Source organism: Bos taurus, chromosome 3, assembly GCF_002263795.3.
Source record: "Bos taurus isolate L1 Dominette 01449 registration number 42190680 breed Hereford chromosome 3, ARS-UCD2.0, whole genome shotgun sequence".
NCBI classification, from domain to species: domain Eukaryota; kingdom Metazoa; phylum Chordata; class Mammalia; order Artiodactyla; family Bovidae; genus Bos; species Bos taurus.
Window position 1 is genome coordinate 109,833,607 of NC_037330.1, and position 24,192 is coordinate 109,857,798.

General features: G+C 38.2%; 1 protein-coding gene and 1 non-coding gene across 7 annotated transcripts in view; one reads left to right on the forward strand and one right to left on the reverse strand.

Moving 5' to 3' along the window:
- AGO3 (argonaute RISC catalytic component 3) overlaps positions 1–24,192 on the reverse strand; it is a 131,120-nt gene that overhangs the window by 91,710 nt on the left and 15,218 nt on the right. For 3 of the 6 annotated variants that reach the window (XM_024985218.2, XM_059881975.1, NM_001001133.2), the window contains exon 2: positions 11,445–11,616. In XM_024985218.2, coding sequence (XP_024840986.1) covers positions 11,445–11,616 — 172 coding nt within the window. Of the gene's footprint in view, positions 1–292; positions 358–10,062; positions 10,186–11,444; positions 11,617–24,192 lie in introns of those variants that run through there. The other 3 variants (XM_024985245.2, XM_024985240.2, XM_059881979.1) reach the window with 2 other exon arrangements.
- On the forward strand, positions 16,734–16,806 carry TRNAD-AUC (transfer RNA aspartic acid (anticodon AUC)). Its single transcript has one exon. It is a non-coding gene; the product is annotated as a tRNA-Asp (tRNA).

Consider the following 24,192-nt stretch of genomic DNA (forward strand, 5'->3'; position numbering starts at 1 on the left):
CTACAATAACCAAAATACATAAAATATTTTAACTTCTAAAATAGCATGCAGGAAAGAAAATCTAAATAATTGGGAATAAGAACTTCTAACCACTTTTCAGTGGCTTCCTTTTAGTAATAATCTTAGTCTGAAGAAGGAAGAATTCTTGCAAAGAATAATATGATGCATTTCTGAGGAACCTCAGGATACAATTTTTAAATTCTGAAGAATATCTGGCAATCACTACAAAAATGGAACCTACCTGAGTACATTAGGTCTTACAGAGGGCTACAGCCTACCTTCCCACTCTTACCTCAACCACCACTTCCTACATTCTGGTACCAAGTCTTTTGATTCCATCATGCTCTGGTGCACAGACTGTAAAGTAAAATTTAATATTGGTTTCAGTAAGTTCCACTTTATCACCTGACTCATACAACAGAAAAATGGTAGGAGAGGGAAATTTTAACATAAAAAGGAGGAGAGGAAATTATTTTCCTTTCCTGTTAATTGTTACTATAAACTCACAGACACCCATCTTCATTCATCTCATTTTTAAGTACCTCTTAATTTTCTACTCCCTAAAGGTAGAATGGGAAATATTACATTAGTCTTTAGGAGAAGGCATGAAATAATACATTCCTCTGAAGTGACTTTTCACCTTAATTTAGTATTCCCAGCTAATAAATTAATCTGTGACTATAGCACAGACAGAATAAAGGAAGATGGCTGAAGTATGTGCTGTGCTGAGTCACTCAGTCGTGTCCGACTTTGTGACCGCATGGACTGTAGCCCCAGGCTCTCTGTCCATGAGGAGTCTACAGGCAAGAATACTGGAGAAGGTATAACAATACTGCTAAGATATAACAAGATGCTAAAATCACCCAGTGGTTTATAAAACACAATGCAAACAGCTGACAAGCTCTCCTAGTATCCTTCCAACTTCTAATTTAACTTCATACTTCTGTGCTAAGTAGCAGAGAGGGTAGCCAATAAATACTTTTGTGTCAAAATAAAGTTTAAAGATGCAGAGTAGAGTTATACTTTAGATCAAATTTTTAATACTTTACAAAATTCATAGTACATCAGAGCATTTCACCATAAACTATCTTCACTGCCAGTTCACCTGGGTATGAATTCTTTCATAACCTTATATAACCACAGTAGTTAATCTATAAACACTTCTAGTATTCACAAACGACTGACAGACTAGATTGAGTAATAGATTTTAAACTCAAGGTGGCTTACGCTAACCATTCTCCTCTAGAACACTCTCCTCCAGACCACCATTGACTTCTTCAGACACAGTCTCTTTTCAGTCTCTATATTTCTGGCTTCTTTGAGCATCTGCAACTGTGATCTATCCTTGAAAATCATGATACTTGACTTACTTTCTACTTTGTCCTGGTTTTCCTACCTTTCCAATCTCCTAAGTGTCTTCATTGACAAACCTGAGTCTTATCCCAGGAATCTATTCTCAGTCTTCTTATCTTGATTCTATGCACTCTCCCTAGATTTTAACTATCACCTCTTCCCTGGTGGCTCAGTGGTAAAGAATCTGCCTGCAGTGTAGGAGATGTGAGTTCGATCCCTGGGTTGGGAAGATCCCCTGGAGAAGGAAATGGCAAGCCACCAGAGTATTCTCACCTGGGAAATCCCATGGACAGAGGAACCTAGTTGGCTATAGCCCATGGGGTCGCAAAAAGTTGGACACAAATTAGGGACTAAACAGCTGCAGCAGCAGCATAAAATATTAAACAGATCAGCAAAGAGGACAGCATAGGGAATTATAAGCATTATCTTTTAATAAACTATAATGAAGTATAATTGCAAAAAATACTGACTCACTAAGCTATACACCTGAAACTAATGTTATAAATCAACTATACCTCAAATTTTAAAAAGCAAGTACTAGAGGTGCTAGGGGGTATGTAGAGGATGAGAAAAAATCGTTAGAAGTATTTATATTTAATTTTCATCTAACAATTACTAATCAAGATGGACTAATATTCATGAATAGAGATTGACACTGGTGCCCTCACTTAGTCCACATGAGATGGTCAGGTGTAACAACACATGTAGGTACACAAGAAATCCTAAGGGAATAATGGGATTTCTGTAATGTGAGTTAACAGTGAAACTCTCACTCATTCATTCATTTTCAGCAAGCTGTAACTTTTTTCTGTTCAAGTGTGTAGCACATATTCTATCAGGTTTCTGGTACAGAAATCAGAACATTTCAAATTACTATAGTCTTAGTTTATTTCAAATATTGTTTCCCACCTTTAATTTTTTGATAGTTACACAAAGTTAGAATAGTAGTATAATTTTTAATAATTAAAAAATTAATTTCTGTATATAAATATATATATTTATTTATTGCTGAATGAGGGTGTGAAGTCACTCAGTCATGGCCGACTCTTTGCGACCCCATGGACTGTTGCCCATTAGGCTCCTCTGTCCATGGGAATATGGCTCTCTACTCTTTCTGAATTCACAAGCCTTAGCATGGACTTAGGATCCTTCGTAACCTATTCCCTGGTCAACTTTTCAGACTCTATCTCCTCTATTTATACTGGCTAATTTCTGTTATGTAAACATGTCATATCTTTACTCATGTTCCCTATATGGAATATTCTTTCCCCTGCTCCACTAGGTAACTATTCAGCTCAGATAGCATGTCATCTACTCTATCTATCTCCATAACCAAAATTGGGAATCAGTACTCCACACATCTCATAGAACTTGTCACTCTACACAGACTATAAAATCCTTGGCAGGAATCATGTTTTATTTATCTTGTTATCCCCAGAGCTTAGCACAGTGCCTGACACAAAACAGACGCACAATAAATTAAACAGTTAAGAAAACATAGGCAAGATTTAAAAAACGATCTTTAAGGCTTTAAAAGTTACCGTAGATTTAGAATTATAGTTCTAGTCAGATCCATAAATTTTGAAATCTAGTACCAATAGCATTCTTAATTGGTACAATAATATAGCACATTCAGATAACTGCTTTAAATTAACTCAGTCTAAAAAAAAAAAAAGGAGCAGCCTAGAAGTAAACAATCAAGGCACATCCTACAATGGAATACTATACAGCTGTTATTGTAATTTGAATCTACACAAATGGATAGATGTTAAAAATAAACCCTACCTACAGTCCCTATGTTTAGACATATCTTTATTTACAACAGTATCTTTGAAAAATACCTTTCAATTTCAAATATATTGTAGGAATATCAGCCAAAAGATTAGTGAGTAATTTATTTAGATGCTACTTTAAAAGAATTTTGAGATTTGAAATATTCACCATCTATTAGCTTTCTTATCTTACAAGTGACTAACGACTAACAAGGCAAATAAAACTTGCTTTTTAAAAATTATATATTTTGTATGGTAAAGTTTCCCCAAGACAGCTGAACATGCAAAACTAAACCATTTAATTTTCACTGGCAGTGTTTTTTGGGGTTTGTCTTCTAAATCATTTTAATCAGAAGTATACCCCTCAAAACACATCAAAAGAACAGTTGACAAAAGAAAAAATAACTAGACTTCATCAAAATAAAAAATGTGTTTCAAAGAAAGTGAAAATGCAAAAGGAATATAGCCAATATTTTATATAATAACTTTATATGGAGTATAATCTATTAAATGTCAAATCATTATGTTGTACATTTGAAACTAATATAGTATTGTAAATCAACTATATCTCAATTGCAAGAAAAAAGAAAAAATTTTAAAAGGAAGTAAAAAAGGCACGGTGCAGAAAAGGAGAAAACTTTTGCAAATCATCTTATCTGATAAGGTATAAAGAACTCCTACAGCTTAGTAACAAAAAAGGCAAACAATTTAATTTTCAAATGGGCAAAAGACTTGGACAGACATTTCTCTGAAAATATGCAAATAGCCAATAAGTACACAAAAAGATGCTCAACATCATTAGCCATCAGGGAAATGCAAATCAAAGTAACAATGTGATACTACTCAACACTTACTAAGATAGCTAGTGAAAAAGACAGATAACAAATGTTAATGAGGATGTAGAGACACTGGAATCACCACATACTGCTATCAGGAATGTAAAATGATGCATCCATTTTGGAAGATTCTGGCAGTTCCTCAAAAGATTAAACATCGAGTTGCTATTTGATTCCACTCTTGGGTATACACTCAAGAGAAATGAAAACATGAATGTGAATAGCAACATGAATCTTAAGAGCCAAAAAGTGCAAACAACTCCCACATCCATCAACAAGTGAACAGAAACACAAAATATCCATACAATGGAATCTTATTAAGTAATAAAAAGTAATGAAATACTAATAGATACTACAACATTAAGGGACTTCCCTGGTGACTCAGACTGTAAAGAATCTGCCTGCAATGCAGGTAGACACAGATTCAGTCCCTGGGTTAGGAAGATCCCCAGAGAAGGAAGTGGCTACCCGACTCCAGTATTCTTGCCTGGAGAATCCCATGGACAGAGGAGACTAGTGGACTACAGTCTGTGGGGTTGCATAGCGTCGGACACAACTGAGCGACTCACAGTTTTACTTCTTTCTGTTACAACATTATGTGAAAACATGTGAAATGAAAGAGGTCGGTCACACAAAAGGCCACATTCTGTATGATTCCATTTATATTGAAATGTCCAGAAAAGGCAAATCTACAGAGCCAGAAAGTAGGCTAGTGTTGGGCAGGGATGCAAGGAGGGAGGGATGCAGAGAGGGAGGAAATGGGGAGTGGCTGCTAATGAGATTTCTTTGGCAGAGGACAAAATGTTCTAAAGTTTGACTGGGGTGATGGTTGTCCACTATCACTGTAAACACACTAAATAACACTGAATTGTACATTTTAAATGAGTGAACTGTGTACTATGTGAATTGTATATCAATAAAGTTGCTATTTAAAAAAAGAATGTCCCTTTCTTGGAACACTACCCTAGTATAACACTGTCAATAATATTCCAAATAACAAAAGAGAGTTTCTTCAAACACTCTGACTTGTGATGATTTCTACATAAAAGCCAAAATCTTTTCAATATAGATATATTTTTTCCTTCTAAAATTCAATCATCAGAATTATATTACCTCTGTATGCAATATGCACAAATATTCAGCACTATGTCATTAATTGTAATAAAATAGTAATGGGTAAAGAATCCGCCTGCAATGCAGGAGACATAGGAGACACAGGTTCAATTCCTGGGTCAGGAAGATCCTGTGGAGAAGGAAAGGCAACCCATTCCACTATTCTTGCCTGAAAAATCCCACGGACAGATGAGCCTGACAGGCTACAGTCCAAAGGGTGGCAAAGAGTCACAACTGACACGACTGACTGAGTAAGCACAATCATCCTAATATAATGACTGTCAGATAATGTTTAATTTATGAAAGAAAATTAAATAAAAAATTTGATCACTCTATTACCATTTCAAGATTCCTTCGATCTTTATACAAGTAGATCTTGCATTTATAATCATGCTGCATAAACAATTTTCACATCTATTTCACTATTTAACAACTTTGAATAAGTACATTGACAGCCTACTGAGGATTTACCCTGATATACATTTAGTAGTTGGACAAACGAGCATAAAAATCTCAAGTTACAGATTTTACACTCTAGGTCATAATACTTCTAAAAATTAACTTTTAGTTATTAATACCATTCACTTGTAAAAAAGCACCTAGAAACATCTGAAACCTGCTTTACTCTTTTAACTAACGATGATTTTAAAATGAAATCATTAAATAGGGAAAAAAAGAAACACATAGATACATACTCCAGAAAAGAAGTGAGGAAAGGACAAAAAAAGCAACAGAAAGAAAATCTAAGGTAGAAAAATTGACTCACAAGATGATTCACAAGCATTTCCTGCATATTTTGTCCAAGAAAACTCTTCTGACTAAAGTGGAAACTTGCTTGGCTGCAATACATCATTCTACTAGTATGATTAATGTCATAGTTCCAAATATTTGAGCATGTGGCATATGGACAAGAGAAACCTCATATGTGTTGATTTAAATACTGCTACATTTTGGCTCATAACTATTTAGTTAATATTGAAAAGGAATTGTAAGGTTCTATTGAGTTTCCAACTTTTGGAATTCTAGTTTTTGACGTGTAAGAACTAAACCAATTTAGGAAGCCCATCAACAATTTTAAATGACTACTTGTATGTAATACTGCAAAAAGTGAAGACAAGAACTAGTCTTCTGAAGAAAACAAAAGGAATAAGTTTCGTGGATGTTGACATAAAATTAAGTCAATATTATTAGCAAAGTACAAAGTTGGTTAATGCCAATTTTAGAGTCCCAAAGAGATCCTCTAGCTCCTGTCAAAACTCAAATAAAAGGTACATGATAAAAAAATTTCCATTTGGAAACATCTTAATTACAGATCCTTTACTTCTACTGACAAATAACATAAGAAGACAAAGCAACATAAAGATGAAATGCAATTAGGGATGTCAACAGGGCCCTAAGTTAAAACCAGAATGTACCACACTAATTTATTATATATATGTTCCTCTCAAATTTAACCAACATGTTGAAACTCTGTGGTACACAACTTCATATACACACATATAACATGTGATTATTCCTTTACCAAAAAAAGGTAAGAAAAGGAACAAATCTAATATAAATAATTTTGGTCTTTTATACCCAACATTACTGCGACTGCCTCAGTCTCTTATGAGAGACTCATCTGAAATATTAAAAAAAAAAACCCTTAACTGACATACCTCTAAGTCCCAAGCCTCCAACTCCTATCATTCCCTCAATTCCAACCCATTTTGTCTTCAAGTGATTTTGCTGTTCTAACACTGTTGTTGTTGTTCAGTCACATAGTCATGTCTGACTCTTTGCTACCCCATGGACTGCAGCATGCCAAGCCTCTCTGTCCCTCACCATCTCCTGAAGTTTGCCCAAATTCATGTCCATTGCATTGGTGATGCCATCCAGCCATCTCATCCTATGATGCCGTCTTGTCCTTCTGCCCTTAATCTTTCCCAGCATCAGGGACTTTTCCAATGAGTCAGCTGTTTGCATCAAATGATCAAAATACTGGGAGTTTCAGCTACAGCATCAGTCCTTCCGAGGAGTATTCAGGGGTGATGTCCCTTACAATTGACTGGTTTGATCTCCTTGCTGTCCAAGGGACTCTCAGGAGTCTTCTCCAGTACCACAGTTTGAATGAAGGTGCTCTGCCTTCTTTACGGTCCAACTCTCACAACCGTATGTGACCACTGGGAAGACTATAGCCTAGACTATACGGACCTCTGTCGGCAGAGTAATGTCTCTGCTTTTCAACACACTGTCTAGGTTTGTCATAGTTTATCTGCCAAGAAACAATCATTTTCTGATTTCATGGCTGCAGTCACCATCCGCAGTGATTTCAGAGCCCAGGACGAGGAAATCTGTCACTGCTTCCACCTTTTCCCCTTCCATTTGCCATGAAGTGATGGGGCCGGATGCTATGATCTTAGTTTTTTTAATATTTAGTTTTAAGCCGGCTGTTTCACTTTCTTCCTTTACCCTCATCAAGACGCTCTTTAGTTCCTCATAGCTTACTGCCATTAGAGTGGTATCATCCAAATATCTAAGGCTGTCGATGTTTCTCCCGCTATCTTGATTCCAGCTTGGATGAGTTCATCCAGCCGGGCATTTTTCATGATGTGCTTGGTGTACAGGTTAAACAAACAGGGTGACAGCAGACAACCCTGTCCATACAGGGTTCTAACTGTTGCTTCTTGACCCACAAATAGATTTCTCAGGAGACAGGTAAGATAGTCTGGTATTTCCACCTCTTTAAGAGCTTTTCACAGTTTATTATGATCCACACAGTCAAAGCCTTTGGCATAGTCAATGAAACAGAGGCAAATTTTTTTGGAATTCCCTAGCTTTCTCCATAATCCAGCAAACGTTGGCAATTTGATCTCTGTTTCTAACGTTATAATTATATAATTTTCCTATTCAATAAATAACATATAAGAATTCTCCACTATATATTGCTAAATTTAAGGACAATTCTTTCAGGTAGGGCAAGCTGGAGAGGCGATAATAAGAAATTCAGCTAAGAAATATTTGCCTTAGACATTCTATTGGTTAAGAGATTTCTTTAGATTAATAAATGCCTTTAAAAAATGTAAACATCTACCAGAAAGGCCAGGATTATTCTTTGTTCAAATTTACACATTAACACCCTAGTTTTGAGAAACAAGAAAAAGGGAATTTGAGAGTGCAGCATGAGATGGGTAATCCCTGTAAGCACAAAGACAGACAAAAGAAAAGGATACTATGATAAAGACTAACCTGCATATTCTAGGAGAGAGGATAGGGTACTGAACATCCATACGAAGCCCTTTGTAATGTCCAGTTCTCTTTCCTGTCTCTCACCAATACACTCATCCCCTCTTAGTTTCATAGGCATTTTGTTCATTTTATTGAGTATTTACTCTGTGCCAATCACTGAGCTAAGATCAGATGATGATAAAGAATATAACTTTTCATGAAGAGGTTATGCTGAGAGAAGAAGGTAGCAACAAATATTGTACTAAATATAACAAAAGTGCATACCAATCAAGTACTACAAGGTCATAGTAGAATGAGCTGGCCTTTTGGCTGGAACCGCCACCCTCCAGCATTTTCCCAAAATGACCAACACGAAGGGAGAGAGGAGGGGTACTCGCTGTATGTTTTCTAGGCCTTTTAGGAAACATGGAGTTGCTCCTGTGGCCACATATATCATGCACATCAACAAGAAAGGTGATGTTGTAGATAACAAGGGAAGGGCACCATTCTTGACAAGGAATGCCCCATAAATGTTACGGTGGCAAAACTGAAGAGTCTACAGTGTTACCTAGCATGCTGATGGCATCCGTGTAAACAAACAAGTTAAGGGCAAGGTTCTTGCCAAGAGAATTAATGTGCACATGGAGCACATTAGGCAGTCTAAGAGCCAAGACAGCTTCCTGAAATGTATAAAGGAAAATGATTAGAAAAAGAAGGGAGCCAAAAAGAAAAGTATTTGGGTTCAGCTGAAGCACCAGCTTGCTCCACCCAGAGATACACACTCTGTGAGAACCAGTGGGAAGGAGCCTGAACTGCTGAGCCGCTTCTCCATGAATTCATGCCACAATGGCTACAAAGAAAATAAAAGACCTGGACTGTATGTTTCTCCTGAGTAGAAGTGTTGTGTCCCTTTTCCCAAAGAAATATTTAAAGCACCTTTTAATGATGTCCAAATTCAGTGGGTGATGTCTTTATTCTTCAAATCTAACGGGTTTTCTTCCTGAAAGATGTGAGGGAATTTGTTGTGCAATATACTCCATCGATTAATAAACTGCCAGTTATTATTTATTTTAAAAAGTGAACTACCATCTGACTATGGAGTTCAAAAGGTTCGTCTTGAAAAATAATAGAAGTTTGCCAGCTAGATAAAGGCAGAGAGGGCATTCCAGGTAGGAGTCGCAGAATATGAAAAAAGATGAAGGTTAGAGCCAAACTAAGAAGGGCATACTATACTAAACTTGGGATGCTATTCTGTAGGCAATAGGCAGCTGAACACATTTAAAAGTAGGCGAGTGAAATAATCAGATTTCTTACTTAAAAGGATAACTATGCCAAAAGTGTAGATATGTTAGGAGAATGGAGAGAGAAAGAGACGTTAGGGCAGACAAGGTCATTACAATAGTCTAGGCAACAAATAAGGGTCTGAAACCAAGGTGGCAGTAATACGGATAGAGGGGGCCAGATTAGGGAATAGTTTCTGAAAAAGAAGCAATAGGACATGATCACCAATAGGAGGAAAAGGAAGTTCTAGTTTGGAAATTTAGGTAGAAAAAAAGAATACAGCAACATGAGCAGAGTGTGGGGAGGAGGATTCAGAGAGTAAGTTGTTTGAAGTCCTTTATAGATAGTAAGGTGTCAGTCCAAAGCTCAGGAAAGAGGCAGAGGCTACAGCAAGATTAGGTAATCATCTAGTCAGATGGCAAGCGCTGCAGTAACTGACTAGAACCTCCCCTTTGAGCCTGGCTTAGGTCAGTACACCTGGTTCTCCTCAACTGCCATACCTTTGTTGTTGTTCAGTCGCTAAGTCATGTCCGACTCTTTGCGACCCCATGGACTGCAGCACGCCAGGCTTCCCTGTCCTTCACTATCTCCTGGAGTTTGTATCTTTGTTACTGCTGCCTTATCTTAAAAACAAAACAAAAAGTGCTTTCTTTACTATAGCTATCTGCAATTCTACCAACTCTTTAGATTAATTCAATTCCTTCCCTTCTTGCTTTACAAATTATTTCTTAACGACTATCAAGTCAGGATTCTGGAGTTCTGGTCTCACATTTGCTACTAGTAAGCGTTGTTGAATAAGCCTCTCAACCTTTCTTGATTTCAGCTATAAAAAAGGTATGGGGGAAAAAAGGTATCAGATTAGTTGATACCTTAGGTTTCTCCACTTGTAATACTCTACAACTTGCCTCCTGACCTCAGAAAGAACTCTGTTATTACGTTAATTGTAACACTCATATGATAGGGGTTTTCTGTTACATGTTATTACAAAGATTCTTAGTACTAATTTATTTCATATTTCTTATGGATCTTATCTCACAGGAGGGGGCAAGAAGAGGGTGGTACAAATTTAGAGAGTAGCACTGACATATGTACACTACTCAGACAGCTAGTGGGAAGCTGCTGAACAGCACAGGGAGCTCAGCTCAGCACTCTGTGATGACCTGGAGGGAGTGGGAGGGAGGTTCAAGAGGGAGGGAGTCTATGTATACTTATAGATGATTCATGCTATTGTACAGCAGAAACTAACACAACATTGTAAAGCAAGTATACTTCAATTAAAAAAACCTCCTTTGTGGTGTACATCATGTCATAAATTCCTTTCACATTTCCTATATTACATAAACCATATCCACATCCATAGTATTTGGAGGGAGTGAGAGAAGCTTATTAACAGCAGACTGCAAATCTTTATATATCATATATACTTATTCCTGTATAAGAGTAGGGAACAGTTAGAGGAGTTGAGGATGGGAAGGCATAAAATCATGACAATCACCATTGTCTCAAAGGGAATATTACAGAAGGGGTAAATAAGTTCAAGGTAGGTGGGAAGAGAAAAGAAAAGCACAGATAGATATTACCTAATAGCAAAGGAAAAAAATGTTCAGTCTGATTTTAAGAGCACGTAACAATGAGTTGGACCTTTTCTATTATCACAGAGAAAACATATAAGGTTACTGTAACAGAAAAATTTCAAGACTATTTGTAGATTTCCCCCATTATCACACCTCTGAAGTACAGTCAATTTCAAAGAAAATTACCATGTGTTCTTGGTCAAATTTAGACATTAAACACTGCTATTTAGACATACAAGATAAACATAATTTCTAAAGCAAAGACAAAAACCAACAGCAAAAGATCTCTGTGACTTCTTGATTCTTACCTGTTCACTCTCCTAGGACACTTGTCTGGTTTAATATCTACCTCATAGAGGTAGACATCAATCTTTGGAATTTCAACTTGAAAACAGTTAGCCAGCAATTTAATGGGTTTGCCCATGGTGCCATAGCCAGGTCTTCTGGGCACCATGAGTAGGGGCTGGGCCCCAACGGGTCCTGCCAGGGAAGGGGAAAAAAAGAGAGACAGAAACACTGTTACAAGCTGCGTTTGATAATCCTGTCAACCAGAGTAGGTTAGAATTTTAAGTACGGCTGATAATGACTAAAGCCTAGTGCTGAAAAATGATGTCAATTCTAAGACCCCTTTCTTACTCCAATTTACTTTCTTCATTAAAACATACAGAGAAAAAAACGGGGTACCTCTGAAAAATTGTTTTGGAACGGGTGGAAAGAACAATCCCACAAACCCAGGTGAGCATAAGCAAACCACAAATCCACAAACCACTCGTATCCAAAGAGTGTGTGACCAACAGCAGAATAATCTTATAGAAGGGTAAGAGCAAATGAACAAAATAAACAAACAAACAAAAAAAAGATCAACAAAGCACAAAATCAATTACTTGAAAAGATAAATAAAGTGATAAATTCCAGACAACACAAACTTTTATAACATGAGAAAAAAGGTTGAAGTAACCAATATAAATGGAAAAAATGTATTACCACAAATACCAAAGACATTACAAACACTTAATAAATTTGAAAGTTTGATGAATTAGACAAAGTCTTAGAAAAATACAGCTTACTGGTACACAAAAGCAGATAAAATTTGAAAAACTGTTGATAAAATATAAAATGGTACAGCTGCTTTGGAAAACAGTAGAGTGGTTCCTCAAAACATTAAAAGCAGAATTATCATATGATACAATAGATCTATTATCTACCCCTGGGTATAACCCCAAAAAAACTGAAAGTGGGCTATTGATAATTATATACCTATGCTCATAGCAGTACTATTCACAATAAACAAAGTAAGTGTGTGTTAATTGCTCAGTCATGTCCGACTCTTTGCAGCCCCATGGACTGTAGCCTGTGAAGCTCCTCTGTCCATGGGATTCACCAGACAAGAATACTGGAGTTACCGTTTCTTACTCCAAAGGATCTTCTTGGCTCAGGGATTGAACTGGCCTCTGTTGAACTGGCAGACAGGTTCTTTACCACTAGAGCCACCAGGGAAGCCCCTAACCACTTGCTCTTTGTTACACAGTAATAGCCCTTAAGGAGAAGAAAATGGCACCCCACTCCAGTACTCTTGCCTGGAAAATCCCATGGACGGAGGGAGCCTGGTGGGCTGTAGTCCATGGGATCGCTAAGAGTCGGACACAACTGAGCGGCTTCACTTTCACTTTTCACTTTCATGCATTGGAGAAGGAAATGGCAACCCACTCCAGTGTTCTTGCCTGGAGAATCCCAGGGACGGGGGAACCTGGTGGGCTGCTGTCTCTGGGGTCGCACAGAGTCGGACACGACTGAATCGACTAAGCAGCAACAATAGCCCTTAAATTCTATTTCCTGATCTATAAAACGGAAATAATACCTAATCTGCCTTTTTCATGAATCTTGTCAGGATCAAATCAGAACATAAACAACAGATAAAATTTACCAAGCTCTTACTACATCTTATAACAATTATTTTTATTTTTTAAACATTACTGAAGTATAGTTGATTTACAATGTTGTGTTTAATTTCTGCTTTACAGCAAGGTGAGTCAGTTATATATCCGTTTTCATATTCTTTTCCATTTTGGTTTATCACAGGACACTGAAAATAGTTCCTTGAGCTATACAGTAGGACCTTGTTGTTTATCCATCCTACATATAATAGTTGCCATCTGCTACCAAACTCCAGTCCTTCCCGCCGCCAACCTGCTTCTTCCTTGGCAACCACAAGTCTGTTCTCTATGTCTGTGAGTCTGTTTCTGTTTTCTAGACATGTTCATTTGTGTTGTATTTTAGATTCCACATATAAGTGATATCACATGGCATTTGTCTCTTTAAAAAAAAAATATTTATTTGGCTGTGCCAGGTCTTCACTGTAGCATGCAGGATTCTTGTAGTTGAGGTATGTGAACTCTGTTGCAGCATGTGGGATCCAGTTCCCTAACCAGGGATTAAACCCAAGCGATCTGCATTGGGAGAATGGAGTTTTAGCCGCTGGATCACCAGGGAAGTCCCTATCTTTTTCTGACTTACTTTGCTTTATATGATAATCTCTAGGTCCATCCATATTGCTGCAAATGGCATTATTTTGCTCTTTTTAATGGCTGCATAATAACATAATATTATGTTACATATATGTAACATATCTTCTTTATCTATATATATTTATATACACATAATGGTTGAGTAATATTCCATGTATGAAGAAGTGAAGTGGAGTGGAGTGAAAGTCACTCAGTCATGTCCGACCCTTTGTGACCCCATGGGCTATACAGTCCATGGAATTCTCCAGGCCAGAATACTGGAGTGGGTAGCCTTTCCCTTCTCCAGGGGAATCTTCCCAACCCAGGGATGGAACCCGGGTCTCCCGTACTGCAGGTGGATTCTTTACCAGCTGACCACCAGGGAAGCCCATATATGTAACTCACGTCTTCTTTATCCATTCAACTGCTGTTGGACATTTGGGTTGTTTCTATGCCTTGGATATTGTAAATAGTGCCGCTATGAATTAGGGGTTCATGTATCTTTTTGAATTATAGTTTTGTATGGGTACTCGCCCAGGACTGGGATTGCTAGATTATATGATAACTCTATTTTTAGTTTTTGAGGAACCTCCATACTGTTTTCCATAGTGTCGGCAACAATTTACATTCCCACCAACGCTGTAGGGGGTTCCTTTTTCTCCACACCCTCTCCAACAATGTGTAGGATGGCCATTTTGATGATGGTCATTCTGACTGGCCTGAGGTGATACCTCATTACAGTTCTCACTTGCATTTTTAATTAGTGATGTGGAGCATGTTTTCCTCTGTATGTCTTCTTTGGAAAAATCTCTATTTAGGTACTCTGTTTTTTTGAGTGGGTTTTTGTTTGTTGTTTTTTTTTATGGTTATGCAATTGTAGGAGCTGTTTGTATTTTTGGAAATTAAGCCCCTGTTGGTTGAATCATTTGCAAATATTTTCTTCCAGTCCGTAGGATGTCTTTTTGTTTTAGTAGCAGAACTGGGATTGGAACTCACTCTGCTGTGCTATTTTGTTTCATTGATGTATCTATCCTTTTGTCAATAACATATACTGTCTTGATTACGATATTTTATAGTAAGCTTTGAAATCAGGTACTGTCAATCAGTTCTATGACTTTAATCTCCTTTAATATCATGTAGCTCTTCTGGGTATTTTTGTCTTTCCATATAAACTTCACAATCAGTTTCTCAATGTCCATAAAATAACTTGCTGAGATTTTGTTTAGAATTGTGCTAAATACATAAATCAAGTTGAGAAGAACTAAGATCTTTCTGATAATGAGTCTTCCTACCCATGTATAATAGAATATCTCTATTTAGATTTTCTTTTGGAGAAGGAAATGGCAACCCATTCCAGTATTCTTGCCTGGGAAATCCCATGGACAGAAGAGCCTTGCAGGCTATATAGTCCATGGGGTCACAAGAGTCAGGTACAACTTAGAGACTACACCACCAAACCACAGATTTTCTTTGTTTTTTTAATCAAAGTTTCACAGTTTCCTTCACATACATCTTATACATATTTTGTTAGATTCATACCTAAGTTTTTTGGGGTTTTTTTTGGTGCTAATATGTAAGACTACAATAATAGAAATGTTCAGTTCAGTCAGTTCAGTTGCTCAGTCATGTCCGACTCTGCGACCCCATGAATTGCAGCACGCCAGGCCTCCCTGTCTATCAGCAACTCCTGGAGTTCACTCAAAACTCACGTCTATCAAGTCGGTGATGCCATCCAGCCATCTCATCCTCTGTCGTCCCCTTCTCCTCCTGCCCCCAATCCCTCCCAGCATCAGAGTCTTTTCCAATGAGTCAACTCTTCGCATGAGGTGGCCAAAGTATTGGAGTTTCAGCTTCAGCATCAGTCCTTCCAAAGAACACCCAGGACTGATCTCCTTTAGAATGGATTGGCTGGATCTCCTTGCAGTCCAAGCGACTCTCAAGAATCTTCTCCAACACCATAGTTCAAAAGCATCAATTCTTCGGCACTCAGCTTGCCTCACAATCCAACTCTCACATCCATACATGACCACAGGAAAAACCATAGCCTTGACTAGACGGACCTCTGTTGGCAAAGTAATGTCTCTGCTTTTCAATATGCCATCTATGTTGGTCATAACTTTTCTTTCAAGGAGTAAGTGTCTTTTAATTTCATGGCTGCAATCACCATCTGCAGTGATTTTGGAGCCCCCCAAAATAAAGTCTGACACTGTTTCCACTGTTTCCCCATCTGTTTCCCATGAAGTGATGGGACCGGATGCCATGATCTTTGTTTTCTGAATGTTGAGCTTTAAGCCAACTTTTTCCACTCTCCTCTTTCACTTTCATCAAGAGGCTTTTGAGTTCCTCTTCACTTTCTGCCATAAGGGTGGTGTCATCTGCATATCTGAGGTGATTGATATTTCTCCCGGCAATCTTGATTCCAGCTTGTGCTTCTTCCAGCCCAGCGTTTCTCATGATGTACTCTGCATATAAGTTAAATAAGCAGGGTGATAATATACAGCCTTGACATACTCCTTTTCCTATTTGGAACCAGTCTGTTGTTCCATGTCCAGTTCTAACTGTTGCTTCCTGACCTGCATATAGGTTTCTCAAGAGGCAGGTCAGGTGGTCTGGTATTCCCATTTCTTGAATAATTTTCCACAGTTTATTGTGATCCACACAGTCAAAGGCTTTGCCATAGTCAATAAAGCAGAAATAGATGTTTTTCTGGAACTCTCTTGCTTTTTCGATGATCCAGCAGATGTTGGCAGTTTGATCTCTGATTCCTCTGCCTTTTCTAAAACCAGCTTGAACATCTGGAAGTTCACGGTTCACATATTGCTGAAGCCTGGCTTGCAGAATTTTTAGCATTACTTTAGTGTGGTTTTTATTAAAAAACAGAAAAATAGATCTGAGGAACAGAACGATAGCCCCAAAATTGAACCACACAGTCAACTCATGTTTGACAGAGGAGCAAAGGCAATTCAATGGAAAAAGGACATTTTAAAAATATGGTGCTGTTAAACAAATGGATATCCACGTGTTAAAGAAAAAAAAGAAGAAAAGAATCTGGACACAGATCTAAAACTTTTTTCAAAAACTAACTCAGGGTATTCCCTGGTGGTCTGGTGGTTAGGACTCTACACTATCACTGCTGAGGGCCCAGGTTCAATCCCTGGTCAGGGAACTAAGATCCCACTAGACACACAGTATGGTCAAAAACCCCAAACAAAACAAACTCAAATGGCTCGTGAACCTCAACGTAAAATGCAGAGCTACTCAACTCCTAGTTCAAAACATAAGTGACCTTGATGATGATTTTTAAACATTTTTTTATTTTTAATTGGAGGATAATTGCTTTACAATGTTGTGTTGATCTCTGGCATACAACGATGTGAATATATATGTATACTTATATATATATATGTCCCCTCCCACTTGAACTTCCCTCCCACACCCTATCCCATCCCAGCCCTCTAGGCTGTCATGGAGCACGGCATTGAGCTCCCTGTGTGATACAGCAGCTTCCCATTAGCTGTCTATTTTACATATGGTAATGTATACTTAAAAAGACACATGTACCCCAGTGTTCATTGGTGATGACTTCTTAGGAGAAATACATAGATACCAAAAGCACAACATATTAAATAAAAAATTGATGTTTTCATTAAAAATAAAAACCTGTTCTACAAGAGAATGAATATACAAGCATAAACTGAGAAAATACATTCGCAAAACACATATTTGATAAGGGGTTAATACTTAAAATACATAAAGAACTCATAAAACTCAACAGGGAAAAAAAAATCCAATTAAAAAAATGGGCAGAGGCTCTGCACAGATATTTTCCCAAAGAAGACATGCAGATGGACTACAGGCACATGAAAAGACACTCAACATCATTAATCACCAGGAAAATACAAGTCAAAACCACAATAAGACATCACTTCACATCTTAGAATGGCTATTATCAAAACACAAGAAATAACAAATGTTGGCAAGAATGTGGAGAAAGGAAACCCTTGTGCACTATCGGTAGGAATGTAAACTGGTACATGTACCATGAAAAACAGAATGAAGATTCCTTTAAAAATTAAAACTAGAAGAACCACCAGCAATTCCACTACTGGATATTTATCTAAAGAAAAGGAAAACAGCAACCTAAAAAGACATATCCACTTTCACGTTCACCGCAGTATTACGTACAACAGTCAAGATATGGAAACAACCTAGGTGTCCACTGGATGAATGGATAAACAAAATGTGCTCTATAGACAAAATGGAAAATTATTTAGTCATAAAAAGGGAAATCTTGCCATCTGAAACATGGATGGACCTTGAAAACATTATGCTAAGTGAAACAAATCAGACAAAGACAAAGCCATATGACCTCATCTGTGTGTGGAATGTAAGAGACAGAGAGAGAAAAAAAAACAAAACCCAACCTCATAGATAACAGAGAAGAGACTGGTGGTTGCCAGAGGTGCACACATGCTCAGTTGTGTCTGACTCTTTGTGACCCCATAGACCACAGCCTGTCAGGCTTCTCTATCCATGGAATTTTCAAGGTAGGAATACCAGAGTGGGTTGCCATTCCCTTCTCCAGGGGATCTTCCTGTCCAAGAAATCAAACCCAAGTCTCTTGCCTCTCACACACTGACAGGCAGATTCTTTATCACCATGTGTGTGCTCAGTCGCTCAGTTGCATCTGACTCTTTGCAGTCCCATGGACTGTAGCCTGCCACTCCTCTGTCCATGGAATTTTCCAGGCAAGAATACTGGAGTGGTTGCCATTTCCTACTTTCCAACACAGGGATCGAATCTGAGTCTCTTGCCTCTCATGCACTAGTAGGCAGACTCCTCACCACTAGCACCACCTGAGAAGCCCTCTTTAGCATTATGGGAGTAGGCAAAATGAGTGAAGGGGATCACAGGTACAAACTTTCAGTTACAAAATAAGTAAGTCTTAGGGATGTAATGTGGAGAAGGCAATGGTACCCCACTCCAGTACTCTTGCCTGGAAAATCCCATGGATGGAGGAGTCTGGTAGGCTGCAGTCCATGGGGTCGATAAGAGTGGGACATGACTGAGCGACTTCACTTTCACTTTTCACTTTCATGCATTGGAGAAGGAAATGGCAACCCACTCCAGGGTTCTTGCCTGGAGAGTCCCAGGGACGGGGGAGCCTGGTAGGCTGCCGTCTACGGGGTCGCAGAGTCGGACACGACTGAAGCGACTTAGCAGCAGTAGCAGCAGCAGGGATGTAATGTACAACATGATGACTATAGTTTATAATACTGTACTGCATACTTGAAAGTAGAAAAAAAAGTAGACCTTAAACATTCTCATCACAAAAAATTTCTAACTAAGTTATGTTGACAGATGTTATTACCTCCTTATTGTGGAGGTAATATTTACAAATACTGAATCATGTTGTACATCTGAAACTAACATATATCAATTATATTTCAATTTAAGGAAAGAATGCAGTAAAATGATAATTTTTAAAAAGCTCGTCCATTTGTCATGTACTACTCACAAAACAACTGTTTATAACCAACCATATTAATTATCGTGATCAGGAAAGATGTTCCTAAGCATTTTACATCCTAACATGACACTCTGATCGATGTACAGTGTGTTAATGTACTTAAGTTAGTTGTTATTGTTCAGTTGCTAAGTTGTGTCCAACTCTTTGAGACCCCATGGATTACAGCACACCAGCTCCTCTGTTGGCCACTATCTCCTGGAGTTTGCTCAAACTCATGTCCATTGAGTTAGTAATGCTATCTGACCATCTCATCCTCTGTCACCCTCTTCTCCTTTTGCCTTCAGTCCTTCCCAGCATCAATTTCTCATTTGGGGAAATCAGTTGAGGTTAGGCCAATATCTAACACATTATACTTTCTCCCATTTAACATAATGGCAAATAGTCTCCCAACTAGTGGTTGTGATGCAGAATGTCTGATTTTCAGCAACCTATTCTTAATTATTCCATGCTTTTAATAAGACATTTTGTTCTATTTCATTCAGATATTTTAGTTTTCTTTAGTGGGAGTTCTGAGCCTAATAAAATAGCCTGCCTACTCTATACAGAGAAAATTCTATAGCTATTTAACACCTGTATTTTCATATAAACTGAGTGATCTGAGGACAGAGTTTGTGAGTGAGTGATATTTCTATCCCTAATACTTACGAGTGCCTCATATTAAGCCCCTTTTCCTGGTTCCACAATTTCAGACCAATCTTCTAATTATTGTCTGGATGCCCATATAGACCACTGGAGGGAGAGAAGTTTGCTGCCTCATGACTAGTCAATATGAATCTGCTTGATGCTCTGGAAATAGTATTTTTCTTTGCAAATGATTAACATTATGATTTATATATCAGTTTCCTGTGAACTCTGGTTAGCATCAGTCAGTTACTCATGGTGATGATGGTTTCTGGATGCCTGGCAAGACAAAGGGTCAGGATCTACAAAGTTAGGCACCAGACTTTGGACCACAGTGACCCTCTGTCAATGCTGTTGTTGTTTAGTCTCTAAGTTGTGTTTGACTCTTTGTGATTCCATGGATTGTAGCCCACCATGTTCCTCTGCCCATGGGATTTCCCAGGCAAGAATACTGGAATGGGTTGCCATTTCCTTCTCCAGGGATCTTTCTGACCCAGGGATCAAACCTGTGTCTCCTGCTTGAAACCCGATCCTCTGTCATATGACTTTGTAAATCTGTTTCAGTAATCTGAATTTTCAAGTTTCACAGTAGCAAACACACTGTATGCTGCTGCTGCTGCTGCTGCTGCGTTGCTTCAGTCGTGTCCGACTCTGTGTGACCCCATAGACGGCAGCCCGCCAGGCTCCCCCGTCCCTGGGATTCTCCAGGCAAGAACACTGGAGTGGGTTGCCATTTCCTTCTCCAATGCATGAAAGGAAAAAGTGAAAGTGAAGTAGCTCAGTCGTGTCCAACTCTTCGCGACCCCATGGACTGCAGCCTACCAGGCTCCTGTATATAAAATGTTATATTCTGTTCCCATTTAATGTAGCATCATGAGCATATCTTCATATGTTATTGTGTAGTAGCTAAGTTGTATCTGACTGTTTTGTGACCCCATGGACTACAGCCTGCCAGACTCCTCTGCCCTCAGGATTTCCCAGGCAAGGATACTGGAGTGGGGTACCATTTCCTTCTACAGGGGATCCTCCTGACACAGGGACTGACCCTGTGTCTCTTACACTGACAGGTGGATTCTTTACCACTGAGCCATCAGGGAAGCCCAAGGTCTTAATAACCATAATTTTAACAGCTATTTAATGACCCATTAAGTTGATGAACTACAACTGACCAAGCTTCACTCCAGGATAGTTAGCTTGCTTCCAATTTTTCACTATTATAAACAATGAAACAAGCAACTGTAGTGGATATTCACAGGACTGTATGCCAAGCACAACACCATCATTTTCCTCTACCTCATGGCTACTCTCTTGAATACTGTACACTTTCCCAAGTACTAAAGAATACCTGTAGTTGATATGTTCTTACATGAACTTGCCCCACAATTGACTGGTCCAGGGACAGACACCAGAACCTAGAAAAACTAATAAGTAGTCCTTCCCTTGGGACTTTTTATTAACTTGGGACCTAAACCACCATCAGGCATTTCCTCTTCAGGGACTAAGGCTGTGAGATATAACAGCCATTGGAGATCAAATGTTCTGACGTGTAGAAAAAGCCAATCAACAGTAGGATAAAATGGAAACTACATATAGTAGAGCTACATGTACAGTGAAGTCAAAATAAGAGATGGAGTAGTAGTCTGATACCATGAGTTTCCACTTCCAACTGCTCCAGATGTGAGCTCAGCTGCAAATCTGTTCTTCCTACTGCCACTCAACCTTCCTTAGATTGCATGAGTCAATAAACCCCTTTTGCTTTAATTAGTTTCAGTTTGATTTCTGTTATTTGCATGGATAAGCCTGGAGGGCAGTAGGCTAAACTCTTAACATATAAAGAGAGTAATATATTAAATTACTTCAACTGAAGTATGGTCTCAGATCTGAGTTCAAATTTCAGATCTAATGATCAGGGAAAAGGCACAACTCTGACTCACTTGCCTATTAATTTTCTAAATGATATTTACAGCATACAACATGATAGTTTGATAGACCTGTGCACTGTGAACAGATTCTTCCTACCAAGTTAATTAACACATCCATCACCTCACATATTCACCTTTTTGCAAGGAGGGGAGGATTTAAAACACTGAAGTTCTACACTCTTAGCAAATTTCAATTACACAACACAGTATAATGAATTCTAGTCACTATGGTATACATTAATCTGCAGCTCTTACTCACAGTATAATCTTATTCATCTTAAAGTATGTACACTTGTACCAACCTTTCTCTATTTCCCTCATCCCCTGACAACCATTTTTCTACTTTTTTTTTTAAAGACTCCACATGTGAGTGATACCAAGCAGTATCTGTCTTTGTCTTATTATACTTAGCTCATTGACAGCTAGGCTCATCCATGGTCAGAAGTAACAGGATTTCCTTCTTTTTCAAAGGTTGAACAATATTCCACTGTGTGTGTGTGTACACACATACCACATTTTGTTTCAATTCATCCACTGATGGACATTTAAGATAGTTTCCATACCTTGGCTACTGTGAATGCTGCAATGAACAGTCAAGTACAGATATTGGTTCAAGGTAATGGTTTCATTTCCTTCGGATATATACTCAGAAGTGGGACTGCTGGGACACATGGCAGCTCTATTCTTTGTTTCTTAATATTGGAATATAGTTGATTAGCAATGTTCTAGAGGAAATGGCAACCCACTCCAGTGTTCTTGCCTGGAGAATCCCAGGGATGGCGTAGCCTGGTGGGCTGCCATCTATGGGGTCACACAGAGTCGGACACTACTGAAGTGACTTAGCAACAGCAGCAGCAGCAATGTTCTGTTAGTTTCAGATGCACAGCAAAGTGATTCAGTTATACATGTACATCCATCTATTACTTCTTAAATTCTTTCCCCATTTAGAATATTGCAGAGTTTCCTGTGCTATACAGTAGGTCCTTGTTGGCTATTTTAAAAATAGCGGCGTGTATGTGTCAATCCCAAACTCCGAATTTATCCCTCCCCCTACTCTTCCCCAGCTGGTAAAGGAGCATATGGTAGCTCTAGTTTAAATTTCTTGAGGAACCTCCACACAGTTTTCCACAGTGGCTGTACCATTTTATGTTATCATCGACAGTGTATAAGGGTTCTCTTTTCTCCACACTCACACTGGCATTTATCATCTTGTCTTTTTGATAAAATGTCATCCCAACAGGTATGAGGTTATATCTCATTGTGGTTGTGATTTGCATTTCTATGATAACTGGTAATGCTGAGCACCTTTTATGTCCTGGTTGGTCATTTGCATGTCTTCTTTGGAAAAATGTCTATTCCAAGTCCTTTGCCCATTTTTCAATCACGTTATTTTCTGCTGTTGAGTTGTAAGAGCTTCTTGTATATACTGGATATTAACCCTTCATCAGATACGTGGTTTGCAAATATTTTCTCTCATTCTATAAAGTTTCCTTTTGTTAATGATTTTCTTTGCTAACAGAGACTTATTTTGATATAGTCTTACCCACTTATTCTTGCTTTTGTTGCCTTAACTTGGTTTTTGGTATTAAGCTAAAAAAAAATCACTGTCAAGACCAATGTCAAGAAGCTTAGGTGCTATGGAGTAAAACTTCTAGTTTTATGGTTTCAGGTATTCTGTTAGTCTTTGATCCATTTTAATGTTTATATATGGTATAAGCTAGGGTCTAGTTTCATTCTTTTGCATATGGCTATCCAGTTTTCCCAACACCATTTGTTGTACAGACTATCCTTTCCCCGCTGTGTACTTTTTGCTCCTTTGTCAAAAACTGAGTAGATATGCATGGGTTTATTTTTAGGCTCACATTGATCTATATGCCTATTTTTATGCCAATACCACACTATTATGATATTGCTTTGTAATATAGTTTGAAATCACGAAGTGTGATGCCTCCAGCTTTGCTCATCTTTCTCAAGATTGTTTTAGCTATTGGGGGTCTTCTGCGGTATTGCTTTTTCTATTTCTGTAGAAAATGCCCTGCGATTTATTTTTTTGCCATTGCAATTTTGATATGGACTGCACTGAATCTGTAGATAACTTTGAATAGTGTGGACATTTAAACAATATTAATTCTTCCAATCCATGAGCATAGAGTATCTTTCCATAAGCATTTTATTGTTTTTGATGCTACTGTAACTGGGATTTTTAAAAATTCTATCATTTTGATAGTTGTTAGCATATAGAAATATACTATGCTTTGTATACTGATTTTGTGTCATGCAACTCTACTAAATTCAATTATTATTTCCAACAGTTTTTCACAATTTAGAGTTTTCTATATATAATAGCACATCATCTGCAAATACAGTTTTACTCCTTCCAGTCCAGTGTGTGAACGGGTTAAGAATTGTTCATCAGCTTGTTTCAGCACTGGTAGTATTCTGGAGAAGGAAATGGCATCCCACTCCAGTATTTTTGCCT